Here is an 18,072-nt window from a genome sequence, read left to right as displayed (position 1 = left end):
ATATGTCTGTTCAAATTGTCAAAATCTGTGTATTGGTGTTGGTGCGAATGGTATGGAATGGAAACATAAAACTTAGCAGTTTTTGTATGTGTAAGTAAAATGTTGCCAATGGGTTGGTTTCATTTTGAGTTTGCCATCTCCTTTTGACAATCCCTTCGACCATGCAATGACATAAATAAAATCAGCTGATGAGATGAGCCAACCTGTACATAATTGCACCATGGATTTATGATTGTGAATACAATGACTGTAAACGTGCGCGGTAACGATAATGATAAAACAGTGAAAAGAAGAATTGGAAAAATTTTCAGAACCCGGTTCATACCCGGTTAGTTAAAGACGAGAATATGTACAAATGCCGAAAATGTCTGCACTAAATAATTAAATAAACTCAAATATTAATTGTGAAAATTGAAAGTGAAAAAGGTTAATTTAAATGAGTGCAAACCACCGATATAATTTTATAGATGTCGGCCACTTTAGACATATTGAAGTTACCGGCTAATTAGACGCAAATGACCAAAGCAAATACATAACCACCAGTTGATGGCATGATTCAGCAGGATATCATTTTTGGTAATTTTAGAATTGAAAAAGCGGTATTTAAAATTAAAAAAAAAATGGTATGAGGTTTATGCTAAATGGGAGAAATAATGGTAATAGTCTAGTTGAAGGGTCGACTACTAATACGCTACCAAAAATATCGAGAGAGGTGTCAAAAGATATATTAATCTCGAGAACAATAATCCGAAGGCGGAAAAGAAAAATCTCTGGTAGTAGTGCAGTTTACGGTACCCACCCTAAAGTTGGGCTAAGATTTTCGAGTGAGGTATCAAAGGACGAGTATTAATCTCGAGAACAATAATCCGAAGGCGGAAAAGAAAAATGTTATCTCTGTCCGGAGATATTTGCAGTTGAAGTTGGTGATTTTCATGTGGTTGTTGTTGTTAGTACCCACAAAAAAAATTGTGCATCACCGTGGCGGTAGCCACGGTTATACCACACACCCGGACTTGACATGGCGTAGCCCAGGGTTATTTTTTATAAGCGCGCTCGAAGGCCGCCAACGCAGAAAGGTGTTTGCGCAAAAATACTATGGATTCCACCCCCGGTTTCGGAGGGACCACGCGTCTTTTTTCGGGTTTTCATTAATAACTTTTGCACGGGTAAAAAAAGTTAACTTCCGCTTTCGGATTCTTGATCTAGACGTGAATACGCGTCTTTTGATACCTCATCCGAAAATTTTTGCCCAAATTTCGGTGGGTACCGTAAACTGCACTATTACCAAATCTCTGTCCGGAGATATTTGCAGTTGAAGTTGGCGATTTGCATGTGGTTGTTGTGTTGTACCCACCAAAAAAATTGTGCATCACCGTGGCGGTAGCCACGGTTATACCACACATCCGGACTTGGCATGGCGTAGCCCAGGGTTATTTTTTATGAGCGCGGCCGAAGGCCGCCAACGCAGAAAGGTGTTCTCCGCAAAAATACTATGGATCCGACCCCCGGTTTCGGAGGTACCCGCGGGTCTTTTTTCGGTTTTTCGTTAATATCTTTTGAACGCGTTAAAATTTTTTTTTCCGCCTTCGGATTATTAATACTGATGTCAAGAGGCGACGTTTGACACCTCTCTCGATATTTTTGGTAGCGTATTAGCAGTCGACCCCTCAACTAGACTATTACCATGGGAGAAAATAATGACCATGCTTGTTGTTGTTGGTGGTGGTGGTGGTGGGGGTGGTGTTGCTGGTGTTGTTGTTGTAGTGATATGGACACTCCCCGAATGCCTTGGGGAGTGTTATCGCGTTGATGGTCCTTTGCCGGTCTGAAATTACAGAAGGTTGAAGAAACTGATTGAAATTTGAGCGATTAAATAAACAAACTAATGACCACCATGCTCTTAAGTACGTGCATATTAAGTAGAGTATAGATGTAGAGGTATACACATATGTATGTACATATCTACATATATAAAAATCAAATTCTGTGTGTATATTACCTATGGAAGCGTATTTCCCACACTTCAATCATCACCAAATTTTGGCTATAGGTTCCTTCGATCAATGGGAAGGTTTTAGGCTAAAAATAATTGGGTATATAAAAGGGACGTGGCACCTCCCATACAAATGCAGTCTTTCGTACTGCATAACTCTGAAGGTATAAATCCCAGATCATTCAAATTCAGTAAGGAATTATATGAGGTCAATCCCTAACACCACCAACAAAATGTGGAATTGGGAAAAAGGGGGCGTGGCACCTCCCATACAAATGGAATATATCATACTGCATATCTCTGGATGTAGTAATGGTAGGATAATGAAAAATTGGTAAGAAGCTATATGACGTTAAGTCCTAACACCTTCAGTAAAATGTGGAATTGGGAAAAAAAGGGCGTGGCACCTTCCCTACAAATGGAATTTTTCCGAACTATGGCTGCCGTGCAAACTTGGGTTATTTTAACACCTAAAGTTTGACTGCATTGTTGATTTTGGCTGTTATTCCTTTTGGACGTTTAGTAATCTGCCGTCGTTTAAAAATTTGATAGCTTCAGTCCATCTACATCTTCTATAAAAATCAATTTCTGTGTGTGTGTCCCTATGGAAACGTATTTCCCACATTTCATCATCATCACTAAATTTCGGCTATAGGTTCCTTCGATCAAGACGAAGGTTTTTCATATTTCTGAATAAAGAATTTTAAATTTAAGTTTTTTTTGGCTATGCGTACGAGCAATCTTAGCTCCCAAATATGATCATGTTAACATCGAAACCAAATTCCTGGCGAAGTGGCGAAATATAAATCGATCGACAGATGAAGATCAAATTGTGAATTATCCAATTGAATTTCTAAACTCCTTAGAACCACCTGGAATGTCTGCGCATATATTAACTGTGAAAATTGGCTCACCAATCATGCTTTTTCGGAATTTAGACCCACCAAAATTGTGCAATGGAACCAGACTTTGCGTTAAGAAATTAATGCCGAATGTAATCGAAGGCAACACCCATCAGCGGTAATAGCGAAGATGAAGATGTGCTCATTCCAGGGATCCCAATGATTCCTACCATTTTGCTCTTATAATTTCCTGTACAGTTTTCCTTGCTGTTGCAATTACAATCAACAAAGCAGAAGGACAATCGCTAACTGTTGCAGGATTAAATTAGAGAGTCTGTGCTTTTCCCATGGCCAGCTATGCGTTGCTTGCTCTAGAGTAGGAACGCCAAAAAATTTGGGTACCCACATGCATTACAATAAGATACAATAATAAAATGTTCTAAACGAAAATTTCGCCAAATATGCGTACAAAATTCAATTCAATTTACAGAACAATAAACTAAATTATGAACAAACAAAACAGAAAAAATAATGCAACATTCATTCGATATCGGGCGTTACAACGTACGCCGCGTATAGCTAGTTACACATAATCTGCACTTATCTACTCATCGGTTATCTATATCCCCATGTAGCGACGTTGTTATAGCGATAAAGACACTCCTCAAAGGTTGAGGGGAGTGCTCGATGTTGTTGCTGTAGCGAAAAGGTTTCTCCCCAAAGGCTTTGGGGATGTCATTTGCCGGATACAGATCCGGTACGCTCCGGTAACACAGCACCATTAAGGTAAAAGCCCAACCATCGACGATTAAATATGACCACATTGAACCGTCTAGACCATCCCGCCTACAACTCCTAGTTCCATGTAGAACCTAGGTTCTCGTCTGATAAAAGAGGTGAGGTAGAGAATTGGGTTGCATCATATTGGTATTTTAGTCCACTCTAACAACAAGCATACCTGGCGCGGTTATATTTAAGCCCCATAACTTGCTGGGTCCAAGCCTCCTGTCGAAAAAAAAAAAAAAAAAAAAAAAAAAAAATATACCTTAAAACAAATAAATATTAGCGTGATATAAGTAGGAGCAGATTAGGCCGAGATTCTTATCAATTTTTGACATGTTATATACCGACAAGCCAGATGAATATTCTCTGAGAATTTTTGCATAACATATAAACGTTTGGAGTGTTTGTTGAACCACTGCCGAGGGGCGACCACGTTTATAAAAATATTTTCTAAAGTACACATACCATGCTTTAACAGGGCCTTGAACCCAGGGTAGGTGTGGAAGTAGAGCTCCCTAACACCAATATCGGTTTCATCAGAAGCCGTTCCCCCAGCGGGTTAGGGGGTCAGAATATACCCGCGGTAGATATGCCTGTCGTAAGATGGACTGATTCAAGGGGCTGTGTAGCGCAACCCTTCAGGTTGTCAGCGCAATATACAGCTTCTCCAACCCAATTGTCAACCTCACCTATCCGCGGCGAATCCTGTTTCACTAACAGACGAGGCTCTGGCGACCCCAAGCTCCTCATGGAACTTGCGGGTGGGGAGGGAGGGATGGCCTGACGGTTTAATGTGGCCATATAAATCGTTCCCGAGTTCGGGCTAACACCTTAATGGTGCTGTGTTACTGGAGCGTACCGGATCTGTGTCCGGCAAAGGACCATCACATCGATAACACTCCCCAAAGCCTTCGGGGAGCAACCTTATCGCTACAACAACAACAACAGCACCAATATCGGTGGTATACACTTGATAAATCCCATAGATCCGATTGTTCAAATAAGGCGAATTCCGCAATTTTTTCTTTGTTAAAAACGTATGTAAAATTTTACGTATTGTTACGAATATTAGCAAAACTAAGGGGTGCTGCCATCTCTAGGCCGATGCTAAGCAGTGACATGAATTCACATCAATAGGGGGACTCATGATAGCATATAAACTTATAAGGTGTAAAATTATATCCATTTACACGCGCGGTTATATGAACGCACCTAGTAATACTCTTGATAAACTTGATTGTTTTTCAGCTGTATTATTGCAAATAAATTTTTTTGATTGTTATACAAATTAAAAAATACCAAGATTAAGTGAAAAATCAAAACTAAAACGCCTTTACTGCTGATGTTGGAGATTTCTGATGAAAATGCCGGCTGTAATGTCTACAAGGTTGCATTCCTTTGAGCTTACCGCGTTTACACAATAGGGAGACTCATGTAACCGTATAAATGCCTTATAAAGTGTGTAAACGTATAAATTTATCTAGTGCGTAAACGAACTGTCAAATTTTGTATGAATAATCATTTACACAATTTGTATAAATTTACGCGCATATTGCATTGTGTAAACGCGGTAAACTCAAAGGAATGCAACCCTGCAGACATTACAGCAGGCATGTTCATCAGAAATATCCAACATAAGCAAGTAAAGACGTTTTAGTTTTGATTTTTCACTTAATCTTGGCATTTTTTAATTTGTATAACAGTCAAAAAAATTTTGTTTGGCAATAATACAGCTGATAAACAATCAAGTTTGTCAAAAGTATTACTAGGTGCGTTCATATAACCGCGTGTGTAAATTGATATACTTTTACACCTTCTAAGTTTATATGCTTTCATGAGTCCCCCTAATGAAATGTGCGCGTAAATTTATACAAATTGTGTAAATGATTTTTCATACAAAATTTGACAGCTCGTTTACGCACTAGATAAATTTATACGTTTACACACTTTATAAGGCATTTATACGGTTACATGAGTCCCCCTAATAATTCAATCATTATGTATCTACATAAATAATTACGTCTACACATATGTACGTATACGAGCAGCGGAGCGGCAATGCACAAATACATGCATATATCTTATCTGAGTTGTCTCAAGAGAGGGCAATAATTTGTGCAAGTATTACTCAAATGAGAAATTATACATCTGTAGTTGTAGCTGAGAAATTTATAACTAACTAAGTAAAATTCTGGAAGCGCCTAGAAGATGCCACGAGGAAATCACAGAGTATAAAAGCATCAGCGGTAGAGGCGCTATGGGCAGTTTTTCGATTAGGACGCTATCTAGCGAGCAATAGCAGTATTATTTTCAAAGTCAGTTTCATTTAAGCTATCAGTTTGGTTATTAAGCCAGCTAGTTGCAACGTGATAAGTGTTATTGTGAAGTACTTTAATAAAGGCCAATTTTCCATTATTCAATATTGGAGTTATTTATTCAATAGTTTAGTGAAAAGAACTTAGCAAAAGGGCAAATAAGAGGATTTGCAAGTAAATTCGTTACAGTATATATCTACTGTTCCAGATTATCGAAAAAAAAAAACCTCAAAGAAATTTCAAATTTTTTTAGAACGTTTGATATGAGCTAAAATGCGGTACGGACGCGAAAAATTTGTCTCGATTAATAGCCGTTTTTTTTTGCACGCGTATACGTTTACGTTTGCGCGTAAAAAAACGCTTATCCTCGCTTAGATAATAGGGGGACTCATGTAACCGTATAAATGCCTTATAAAGTGTGTAAACGTATAAATTTATCTAGTTTACGCACGAGCTGTCAAATTTTGTATGAAAAATCATTTACACAATTTGTATAAATTTACGCGCACATTTCATTGTGTAAACGCGGTAAACTCAAAGGAATGCAACCTTGCAGACATTACAGACGGCATTTTCATCAAAAATCTCCAACATCAGCAAGTAAAGGCGTTTTAGTTTTGATTTTTCACTTAATATTGGTATTTTTTAATTTGTATAACGATCAAAAAATTTTTTTGGAAATAATACAGCTGAAAAACAATCAAGTTTATCAAGAGTATTACTAGGTGCGTTCATATAACCGCGTGTGTAAATGGATATAATTTTACACCTTATAAGTTTATATGCTATCATGAGTCCCCCTAATGCTTAGGAGACCCATCTAACGGCAAGTAGCTACTTGGGAAACCCATCTAGCGGCAACTAGTTACACAACATGTTGTACCGAAAAGTGGAGACATACACCACTGTAGTATGGCTATGTATACCCTATAGCTGAATCGGTTGCGATGAATAGTGGGCACACACCATTTTTAGAGGTGATACATAGAATTATTATCAGGGATGCACCTTAACGTTAAGCTAGTCGTTTATCAAAAAATTTCCACCGTTTCCGTTGAAACACTTCGAAATATTATCGATAAAGAAATTATCAAGATAAATTGTATCTCGTTTTTAACCGAAACGAAAAGCTTTCGTTAACGTTAAAAACGTTAACAAAAACGTGATACTTTATGTTTGAATTGTGCTGGCAATGCTATAGCCATGGTGAAGCCGTAAGGTGGTAACAACGAGCGCACATACACACACAAACTCCATATAATTTGTTTGTGTAATTCGTTGGTGGTAATGTCAAAAACACTCTGAGAAATGTTCGTACTGTCAAAATTCATGAGAAAAGTTGCATTCAGCTTGGCTATTGCTTTCACCTTTAATGACTCCGCCATCAATCAGCTTTGCCAGCATAGTTTGAAATTAATAATGAACATAAACGATTTGATTCCGTTTTGATATGGCAGAAAACGAAACGAAATCATTTCGTTAATTTGACGTTTTTAACGTTAATAAACGAAACGAAATGACTTTGTTTCGTTTATTAACGTTAATTATCGTAACGAAATGATATCAGTTCGTTGGTTAAGCATGCCTGATTATTATAGAGGTGAAGCATATACACATATATCAGTTGCATTTGAGTATAATGCGTATTGAAATTTTGTATTACTAATTATATGCGCAGCAATTTCAGAAGAGTAGATAAAGTTTGACGCTTAGCAGTCAATATAAAGTTTAAACGTAAACGTCTATAGATGTAAAAAAAACATAGCGAATAATAATAATACATCTTTTAAGCGGTATACCTCCAAGGAGTCTTTGGCAAAGCTTCTCTTCCAATTTGTGGTGTGCTACCAATTTTTAATCTTTCCTGCAAATTGGTGGGGCCTACGAGTTGTATGCTGACTGCGTTTAGAAAAACTTTTATAGGTTAGGATTTAAAAATCGCTCATTGCTCTGTGCAAATCGTATTCTAGGGATCAAAATAAGAAACTTTGCCGAAGGAACCATACCTCTAAAACGAATTCTGATGTCCCCCCCTTTGGGTCGAACTTTTGGGTAGGGGCAATTTCAATTCTACCTGCTGTGTCTTGTGGTGGCTTAAAAAAAACAACACAAGCAATTTTACGATCTGCAATTGTGTCACAGTGATACCTTCATTTTTTAAAACGGTTGAATAAAAAACCCACACAACTATGTTTACGACATGCAAATGCATCACAGTGATGCTTTGGTTTTAAAAGAGGGTTGTAAAAACGCTAATTTCTGATAATTTTTTTTAATTTCTTTTCTATTACTAAGTTAAATTCATTTTCATTTCTAAAAAGAAAAATAAACTCCAAAAAGAAAAAAAACATAGGCATTTCAAAGTGGGATTTTTCAAAATTTGCCCCTACGACCCAAAGGGGGGGACATCAGAATTCGTTTTAGATGTATGGTTCCTTCGGCAAAGTTTCTTATTTTGATCCCTAGAATATGATTTTCACAGAACAATGGGCGATTTTTTTGCCTCCCCACAAATCGACCCGGCGTATTAAGTATATTTAATGATGCTTGAGCCGTGACTTGCACCTGGGTCCTCGGTATGAAAGGCCAATACATTACCTCTTTACCACGGTGGTCATCTCAATGAATAACATATGGTATAGCGGTTAATTAAATTTTTTTATTTTTTTATTGAAACTCTAATAAATAAATTAACGGAAATAACATTTCAAGTGCAGCTATGGAAATACTAAAAAAAATTTAAACTAAATGAAATAACAAAAACTTTCCTGCTTACGTTCGTGTGCTTGTCCTAACGTCATAAGCATTAAATGTTTTCCCCTTACTCAGCACTGTGTCCTTTTTACCACCAGTTGTGCGCTAATTCCGTCTTTCCGTGTTTCTGATTAAGTGCTAACTTCTCCCTGTTGCCATGACAGTCCTTTTTAGTGATATACGTACTTATTGCATATACTCTTTAAAACTGCTCTTTTTTTCTTAAGTTTTTTGGTAACACAGCCTCCTCTTTTTTCATAGCTTTCCCCTTCGTTTGTTTACATGTGTATTCTCGGTTCTTCACATTCTTAATAAAATCTTCTTTCTTTTTTTGGCGCAATCTTTGCTGCCGCAAGCGATCCTTCTCTCGCTTTTCGTCAAGCAGATTTTGATTTTTTTTTAGTTTTTCCTTTTGTTTCATTCGAAACTTCCGTTTTCTTTCTGCTTCCTTGCTTTTATATTGCTGCCACTTACTGTAATTTTCTTTCATCTTTTTCCGCCACCTCTTCATTTTTTTGGAACTCTCTGTCTCCATTGTTGTTTCCATCTAAACTATTTAACTGAATATTTGTACTCACGGCAACGAACGCGGAAAATTTTAATCACCAACAAAATAGTTAATTCGACTCATTGTCAACCTTAACTAGTAGCGCAACTAACGCTGATCGCTCAAAATTAACATACACAGACAAACATGACTAATAACCATATTACGAAAATCTTTAAGGAAATTCAAGTTTAATTTTTAAACACATAAATTGTGATAATTTTGGAATATATAGCATTAAGGACATCTTATTTGCAGTAATTTAAGAGAAAATGTTTTCTTATATTCAAATATTTAGTTATTTTTTCTACATTTATCATTAGCTATCATCCGGTGGCAAAATCCTGAGCCAGATAAATAATTTTGCATGTAAATGCAACAACGATTTGAGTCAGATAAATCCAGTCTGGTTCAATTTGTGAGCCAGATAATTTGTTAATTACTTCATTTTAGGTTGGCAACGCGGCCTTGAATATACCTACTTTTTCAAAAATAGATGTCGCTGCTTAGCCTTTCGCCGTATAAGTTAAATTAAAAACAGCGGCGACATCTGCCTATCGCATTTCACGTGTGCGAAAATGTCACGACATCTGCTTCTCAAGTCTCAATGATCCAGAGAATTCCCGTGAGAATTGAGCGTGAGCCGGAGCTGTAAAACTCACTGAAAGACGGCAAGTAATATTGATACAAAGATAGAAGGTATGTTGATGCAATGCAACTGCTGGTCCCGCCATCCTCCATTCTACTCCATTCGACTCCACAAATCACACATGAAGATTGCGCAATGCGCATGTAAACATTAGATCAGCTGTTTTTTAAGCTCAAGGATCAACTGTGACCAGTGCACGGACTTTACCAATTTATTGGTAGATCTACCAACTTCTTAGCCCATTTTCATTTTCTACCACCACCAAAGCCCAAATATCTACCAACATTTCAATATATTCGCATTGAAACCAAATACTGCGATCATTAAGTAAACGTTTTTAATTGCCGAGCACACCCAAATAACATGAAGAGGTGACTACCCAAACTAACCCATTTTGAAAAATTATTGCACAAATTCAAACAAGAAATAAATTTGTTTATGAAATAAATGTAGTAAATGAGCACGCAAATAATTTCCTGCGCTATTATCATCAGTTTTTTGTGAATAATTTGAATGAAAATAAAAAAATGATTTAAGAAAACGATAACATGCCGAAGTCATTATTCTGTGGCAGTATTTTTGGTACATTGGAAAAATGTTGTTGTAATTACACGTTTTGGTAAGTTTTCGTTAGTATTTCAAGCTCGAAATACAGGAAAAAAGCAAGTATCATATAGGCATAAGCGATGTATATATAAATTTACATGTAGATATTTTCTTGTTTTGTTTACATGTTTTTTTAAAGCGTTATTTCCGTGAAATGTGCTTAAATTGTTTTCAAATAAATTATGAATTGTTTTGTACAAATATAAACTGTAGATATTGTTTTCTTGGAACAAAATCTACCAACTTCTACCACTATTTTAATTTTTCGTCTACCAAAATTCTCTTTTCAAAAGTCCGTGCACTGACTATGACGTAGATGCGCAGAGCGAAGCAATTTTGAACTCGTGAATGCGCAATCAGGGTAGGTGATTTGTGATTCGACTCTATTCGCAAGGTAACCTCAGTTTAAGCTGACAAACTACATAGAATTGTTTACCATATAGTTTGGCAACTTAAATTGAGGTTATGTTGCGAATAGAGTGGAAGGCAGTGGATGAAGAACAGTGTTGCATTGAATCAATATACGTTCAATCTTTGCATCCATATTGAAGATAAATGTATAAAAAATAAATAAATACTTGAAATATAAACAAACTTTTTCTCTTAACTTTAAAGATTTTCACAGGCATCCTTAACCAACGAACCGATATCATTTCGTTACGATAATTAACGTTAATAAACGAAACAAAGTCATTTCGTTTCGTTTATTAACGTTAAGAACGTCAAATTAACGAAATGATTTTGTTTCGTTTTCTGCCATATCAAAACGGAATCAAATCGTTTATGTTCATTATTAATTTCAAACTATGCTGGCAAAGCTGATTGATGGCGGAGTCATTAAAGGTGAAAGCAATAGCCAAGCTGATTGCAACTTTTCTCATGAATTTTGACAATACGAACATTTCTCAGAGTATTTTTGACATTACCACCAACGAATTACACAAACAAATTACATGGAGTTTGTGTGTATGTCCGCTCGCTGTTACTACCTTACGGCTTCACCATGGCTATAGCATTGCCAGCACAATTCAAACATAAAGTATCACGTTTTTGTTAACGTTTTTAACGTTAACGAAATCTTTTCGTTTCGGTTAAAAACGAGATACAATTTATCTTGATAATTTCTTTATCGATAATATTTCGAAGTGTTTCAACGGAAACGGTGGAAATTTTTTGATAAACGATTAGCTTAACGTTAAGGTGCATCCCTGGATTTTCGTAATACGGCCATTAGTGATGTTTGTATGAATGTGCTAATTTTGGGCGATCAGCTGTTAGTTGCGCTATATAGTAAACAATGATTCGACTGCTCGGGAAAAAATGATTTTATTTTTTGACAGAAGTGCACATGCCTACTTAGCGTTTGAAGGCTTCATTTTTTTGAATTGCATGTTTGCTTATAGGAACAACTTATAAAATTTTTTGGTAACGAACGCGGCACACAGCTATTTATAAAATCAAATCAGAATAACTCCGGTATCCAAACTTTTTTCGACTTTATTTTTAATGTTAAATAAAGTCCTAGAGATAGCTAATTTACAGAAATAATACCGATCCATTTGAACTTGTCGGAAAACGGGTCAAATAAAAAAATCAGAAAAGGGCTTTTTTAATGTAATGCTCCTCTGTCTAGAATTATACATATACATATTCAGCTTTCACTGCAAATGACCCAAAATAAATTCTGACTACTTTGAATTTTTAGTTCGTGGTAGAACTTATTTGGGATTCGCCCATAAGTCCACATAAAAAAAATTCATTCATTCATTCGTACAAGAAGGAGATAGAATTGGATTGCGTATCATCATATGTATAACGGCTAAAGCTGCAGTTACCCACGAACGTACGTGCAAAAAACGTGTCAGCTGACACGACCTATCTTATGAATGTGCAATGTAAACGAAAACTCACCGACGTTCAACGCACGTACGTACGTAGCCCGGAACGTAGAAATCAAAACAATTTTGATTTTTCCGTAAGAACGTGTCAGCTGATCGCTCTCACTAGACAGAGTTATCTAGTAAATTTTTGTGCGCTAATTTTTGACCGTTTGCAGTTTTATGTAAAAACACCTAATTAAAGTTTAAAAAATTGTGAAAATAATTCGACATAATTATGTAAAACTGCAGTTAATAAATATGTAATCTATTCATACTTATTTTATATTAATTCCAGCCTTTTACAACATCAAAAAATTAAAATAGAAAAAGTTGATGTTTCCACTACGGGCATAAATTTTGCTTAAAATTGTGCGTACGTGCGGCATACGTATACGTACGTTACACACGTCGGTGGGTAACTGCAGCTTAAGACAATTCGGGATTAAGCGACAAGTCGCTTTCTATATATATATTTTCTCAATAAAAAAAATCGTCTACTGTAAAATTTTATTTTGGTCGCTTAAGCCTTTTAGTAGTTATATGCTCGATATATGAATTAGAAGATGTGAAACCAAAATATCCACATAAAAGAAAGCTCAAATATTTTTTTAAAACGGCCTAATATTATGTAGGAACTAAACAACCGGTATTATCACTGTCGTCATTGCGATTATTTGCGTATAGTTATACACATGTGCATGAAAATATACAAACGTTAATTTGTGTAAACTGTATCGCTTTTCAAATATCACGCCCTTCTTTGCTTTAGATTCGACCACGTATTGTTCATTATATACCTTTTGTCTAGAGTCACTTGCACAAATATCCTTTACTCACCTTAACCCTAGTTCGGCCGACGAGTCACCGGGGTGACTTTTTCATATTCCGCCCACAAAAAAAAAAAAAACTAATTAAAAAAAAAATTTATATTTTTTTTAACTCATTTTCCGAACCTTAACTTCATGAATTTTAAGTAGAAAAAATACAAAATAAGGTTTTATAATTTTAGTCATAGACAACTGTAACGGGCAGGGACGGAAACTGTTATTCCTTTTATAATATAATTCCCTGAAAAACTATTAATTTTGCACTTTTAATATATTTGGATCAAGATAAAAAAATTATTTTCGGATTTTTATTACCTAAGTCTGATAGAACTAGTTAAACTGGGACTTTTAAAAATAAAAGTCTGGCTTCATAACAAAGAAACGGCTTATCCGAATTAAAGAAATTTGTTTAACTTTTATTTCCGAACTTTTATTTTTAAAAGTCCGAGTTTAACTAGTTCTGTCGAACTCAAAAAATAAAAATACAGCTTTAACGTGAGCTCTGCTCAACTGAGTATAAAAATTGCCGGCCGAACTATGGTTAAGAAGGTGTTTTTTTACAAACCTAAAGTACATTACAGCTCATTTACACGAGCCGATTTTTTGACCTCAAATCAAAATTATATGGCGATTAATGGGTACAACGCCAGAAAAGCAACCAAAATACCGACTTTTGTAATAAAGCCTACCTGGGTATAATTTTATGAGGAAAGAGACCAATAAGTGTCGGTTTAACCTCAACACGCACACTTTTATTTTCTTAGAGCCGCCTCACCAGGGGCCCTATTCGGTAACTGTGAGTTTTAAAGTGTACACAAGAAATTGTGTAAACTTTGAAATTCTGATTCTGTAAAGCAAAACTGTGAACAAAAAAACTCACTGATGAAAACTTCGTGAGTTTTCTTGGCAGCCAGTGTACACTTTTATGACATTCAAAACTCATACGCACTGTTGCAGAATGACTTTTTTGTTTTCATGGCGTTTGATGAATCGCATGAAAATTTAAAGTGTAAATTGTGTGTGCAAATGAGTTTTCAATAAGTGTACATTTTTCAGTTTTTCACAGTTAGGGAATTGACCCCCAGATGTCGTTAGTGTCTATGCTTCCGGGCAATTTTTTTATTAGTCGACACAAATACAAAGCGGTCGACTAAATATTGTAATAGATTGCATGTAATTACAAAGCCATCTTTAAGATTAAAGAATTTAAAAGAGATACGTAAAAATTAATTATAAAATTTGACATCGTATTGCGTAAGAAAAATTTTATTAAAATATCAGACTAAAGGGCCAATTAATGGTGACATATAACCATAAAACCATAACCAGATAAAACAGCTGATGGAACCTACCTTATGGAAATCAATGTAACCATAACGCTAGCGCCATAACCATACCCTAGCCAACCAATTGGTTTTTGGTTTCTAGCCATATCCATAACCTAAAAATATTTGAGTTGGTGAATTTAATAACTTCTTGTAGATTTTATTAATTGTTTTGGATACGTTATGACTAAGAGACTTATTTTTTGTGGAATATGTTTGTAATTTTTTGCGTTTTCTTCATTTTTATGAAATTTTCATGATAGGTTAAGGCACCATTAATCGATCACATTGGAGATGGTTATGGATATGGGTACGGTTACGACAAGCGTTGGGGTTAAGGGAGTTTAATTAGCCCTTAAACCTAAGAGTATGGCAGTATTCAAAGCGGCAAACGAACATTCAAGGCTAATGCAGTTGTACAAATCATTGTAACGTGAGCACCAACGAGGCAGGGGACTATTTCTAGCAAAACTTTACCGGCATAGAGGTAAATGAAAAGGCACAAAATGTCTGAAGACCCTAGCAGGAACAGCAAAATTTAGTTGACTGACTAGGTCAGGGGAGTCGAATCACGCTGATGAATGAACATAACGTCGAGTAAAGCTCTACGATTTTCTAGAGATGGCAAATTAATTAAAAGAAGCCTATTTCTGTATGAAGGAAGACGCGTACTTGATTCCCAGTTGAGACCTCGTAACGCAAAAATTAAAAACTGTCTCTTGACCGACACAATCCGATTTATATGGCTTTGATAGGTTGGAGACCAAACACTTGAACAATACTCGAGAATGGGATGTACCAGCGAGATATAAAAGACCTTGGTGTAATAAGGGTCATCAAACTCTTTAGCCCAACGTTTCATAAATCCTAGTACACCAATTGCATTGTTTATAGTGGTGGATATATGTATATTAAAATTTAATTTCGGATCGAAAATTACACCTAGATCAGTTACACCAGATATTCGCTCCAAAGGGTTGTCGTTAAGTATATTAGATGTCAGGGCCGGCTTCACCCGGTGAAACGTCATTTGCTTGCATTTAGAGCAATTCAAAAAAAGTAAATTTGCAGTACACCAGCTTTGAAAAGAGTCGAGATCGGCCTGAAGCTGATTAAAACAGGACAAGTTTGAAGGCAGATATGTGTAACAAAGTTTTACATCATCTGCGTACATAAAAACTCTGGAATGCAAGATAACCTGTGGTAAGTCATTAATGAACAGGGTAAAAAGTAATGGACCCAAATGGCTACCCTGGGGCACGCCAGAAGTTACATCAATCGACCTTGAACATTTTTTTTGAAGAAAACTCGTTGTGTCCTATTTTCAAGATAACTTGAAATCCAATTTAACAAAAGCTCTGGAAATCCCAGTAGATCAATTTTGTGAACTAAGAGCTCATAATTAACAGAGTCAAACGCTTTACTAAAGTCAGTGTAAATGACATCTGTTTGTTTGCAATCTAAACAAGTAAGGAAGGCTAAGTTTGGGTGTAACCGAACATTACATACTCAGCTGAGAGCTTTGGAGACAAAATAAGGAAAAATCACCATGTAGGAAAATGAACCTAAGGTAGGTAGGTTGAACTGGCCGGTCCATGAGGACTTCACATAGACTGATTTAGTCCGTAGTGTTACCAGAAGGTTGGTTTAACGACCAAACTGAAAAACCCTATCAAAAACCAGGACTTATGTTATAAAATAACTCCGTCCTCTTGGCAAATACTAGAAGCTTCCTAGGACTTAAGCCACTTGCTGCTTCTAGATCTGACAGCTGTATCACTCCTAATAGCTGGAGTCTTAGCCTGGCAAGTGCAGGGCACGAGCACAGAACGTGCTCGATCGCTTCCTCCTCCAACCCGCACTTCCTACATCTGCTATCACTGACCAAGCCTAGTTTAAAGGCATGTGACGCCAGCAGGCAGTGTCCAGTCAGAATACCTGTCATGAGTCTACAGTCCTCTCTTTTTAATGATAGGAGCAACTGTGTTAGTCTAAGGTTGTAAGACCTACACATAATCTTCGACACTTTACAGCCCCGCGCTTGAACCCACGCCTTTCCCGCTTGGTCGATCATGTGCACCTCTCGACTTCGCTTAATCTCGCCCAATCTAATTGGGACATCTACGGAGCAAGCTTCAAGGGATGCGCCCTTTTTAGCTAGTTCGTCCGCTTTTTCATTCCCATCTATTCCCATATGCGCTGGGACCCAATATAGATGTATGCTTCTCCCTGTCCCGATTCTCTCCAGAGACTGCTTACACTCTAACACGCATTTAGATGCTATGCTATGCGAGATTATTGCCTTAATTGCTGCTTGACTGTCAATATAAAAGTTAACACGGTTGCAGCTTAAGCTATTCTCTTCCAGGGTTTCTACTGCTTTGGTTACGGCTAATATTTCCGCTTGGAAAACGCTACAGTAATCCGGCAGCCTGTAGGATCTGCTTATTTCCGGATCAGCGCAGTATACCGCAGACCCTACTCCTTCCACTACTTTGGAACCATCGGTGTACACATGTATCGCCTCGTCCGCCATTTGCGCACCCTTGCGCCAACCGTCCACCTCTATTGTGGCCTTAAGATCTCCCTCGAAGCGCAGATAGGGAATCATGTAGTCTGTTCGTCTTGTGATTGATGACGCTATACTACTATGGCCATATGGTCGGCGCTCAAGCTGCCCCGAAGCATCGAGCCTGGTTGCGGTCGTTAACGCTTTGTTCTTTGCTACCAGGTCTACAGGTGGGATGTGCAAAATGGCATACAGTGCAGCCGTCGGGGTTGTTTTCAGGGCTCCCGTAATGCTAAGCATCGATAGTCTGCATACCCCCTCTAATTTTTTGAGGTATGTTGTTTTTTGTGTGGCTTTCCACCAAACAAGAACTCCATAGTATAGAATAGGGCTTACAATCGCTGTAAAAACCCAATGAGAAAGTGAGGGCGATAGGCCCCACGTACACCCCAGCATTCTTTTACATGCATAGAGTGCCGTTGAGGCCTTCTTGACCCTCTCCTCCACGTTGAGCTTCCATGACAGCTTACTGTCTAGGATGATTCCTAAATATTTTGTGCAAGGTTTCTCCTGTAAGGTCACCCCTCCTAACTTAGGCCTGGTCCAATTTGGGACCTTGTACCTCTTTGTAAACAAGACCATATCCGTCTTCTCCGCATTGACTTTCAATCCGACATTAGATGCCCCGGTATGAATATCGCGAAGCGCCCGATCCATCAAAGAACTAATCGTTGGAAGGCACTTTCCACTTATGACAATTGCAACGTCATCTGCGTAAGCCGTAAGTTTTACGGGTCCCTCATCCCTAGGGGAACCCTGGAATGTGTTTGTATGACATGGTTATCAAATGGAAGGTATTAAAGAGTATTTTAAAAGGGAGTGGGCCCTAGTCCTATAGTCCTAGGCCTTTTCGAGATATCGCCATAAAGGTAGACCAAGGGTGACTCTAGAATGTGTTTGTACGATATGGGTATCAACCAAAATGTAGACCAGGGTGACCCGGACCATCACCTGTCGGGTACCGCTAATTTATTTATATATG

At 37.2% G+C, this 18,072-nt stretch overlaps 2 protein-coding genes across 6 annotated transcripts in view; one reads left to right on the top strand and one right to left on the bottom strand.

Annotated features, from left to right (window-relative positions):
* Window positions 1-307: 307 nt before the first annotated feature.
* LOC137238178 (methylthioribose-1-phosphate isomerase) overlaps window positions 308-18,072 on the top strand; it is a 66,905-nt gene continuing 49,140 nt past the window's right edge. For 3 of the 5 annotated variants that reach the window (XM_067762864.1, XM_067762863.1, XM_067762862.1), the window contains exon 1: window positions 308-576. The gene's annotated coding sequence lies outside the window, so the exon portion shown is untranslated. Of the gene's footprint in view, window positions 577-15,067; window positions 15,725-18,072 lie in introns of those variants that run through there. The other 2 variants (XM_067762865.1, XM_067762867.1) reach the window with 2 other exon arrangements.
* Window positions 8,573-9,453, bottom strand: LOC137244935 (splicing regulatory glutamine/lysine-rich protein 1-like). The gene has a single exon (XM_067774712.1). The coding sequence runs from the start codon at window positions 9,232-9,234 to the stop codon at window positions 8,890-8,892; it is 345 nt and encodes a 114-aa protein (XP_067630813.1). The 5' UTR covers window positions 9,235-9,453; the 3' UTR covers window positions 8,573-8,889.

This window comes from Eurosta solidaginis, chromosome 1, assembly GCF_040869045.1.
Source record: "Eurosta solidaginis isolate ZX-2024a chromosome 1, ASM4086904v1, whole genome shotgun sequence".
NCBI lineage: Eukaryota > Metazoa > Arthropoda > Insecta > Diptera > Tephritidae > Eurosta > Eurosta solidaginis.
The sequence above is the reverse complement of the archived record's forward strand: the minus strand, read 5'-3'. Positions and strand labels throughout refer to the sequence as shown.

What these genes read in the sequence shown, in the direction of transcription:
- LOC137244935 (XM_067774712.1), bottom strand. Translation starts at nt 9,234, where the DNA reads ATGGAAACAACAATGGAGACAGAGAGTTCCAAAAAAATGAAGAGGTGG.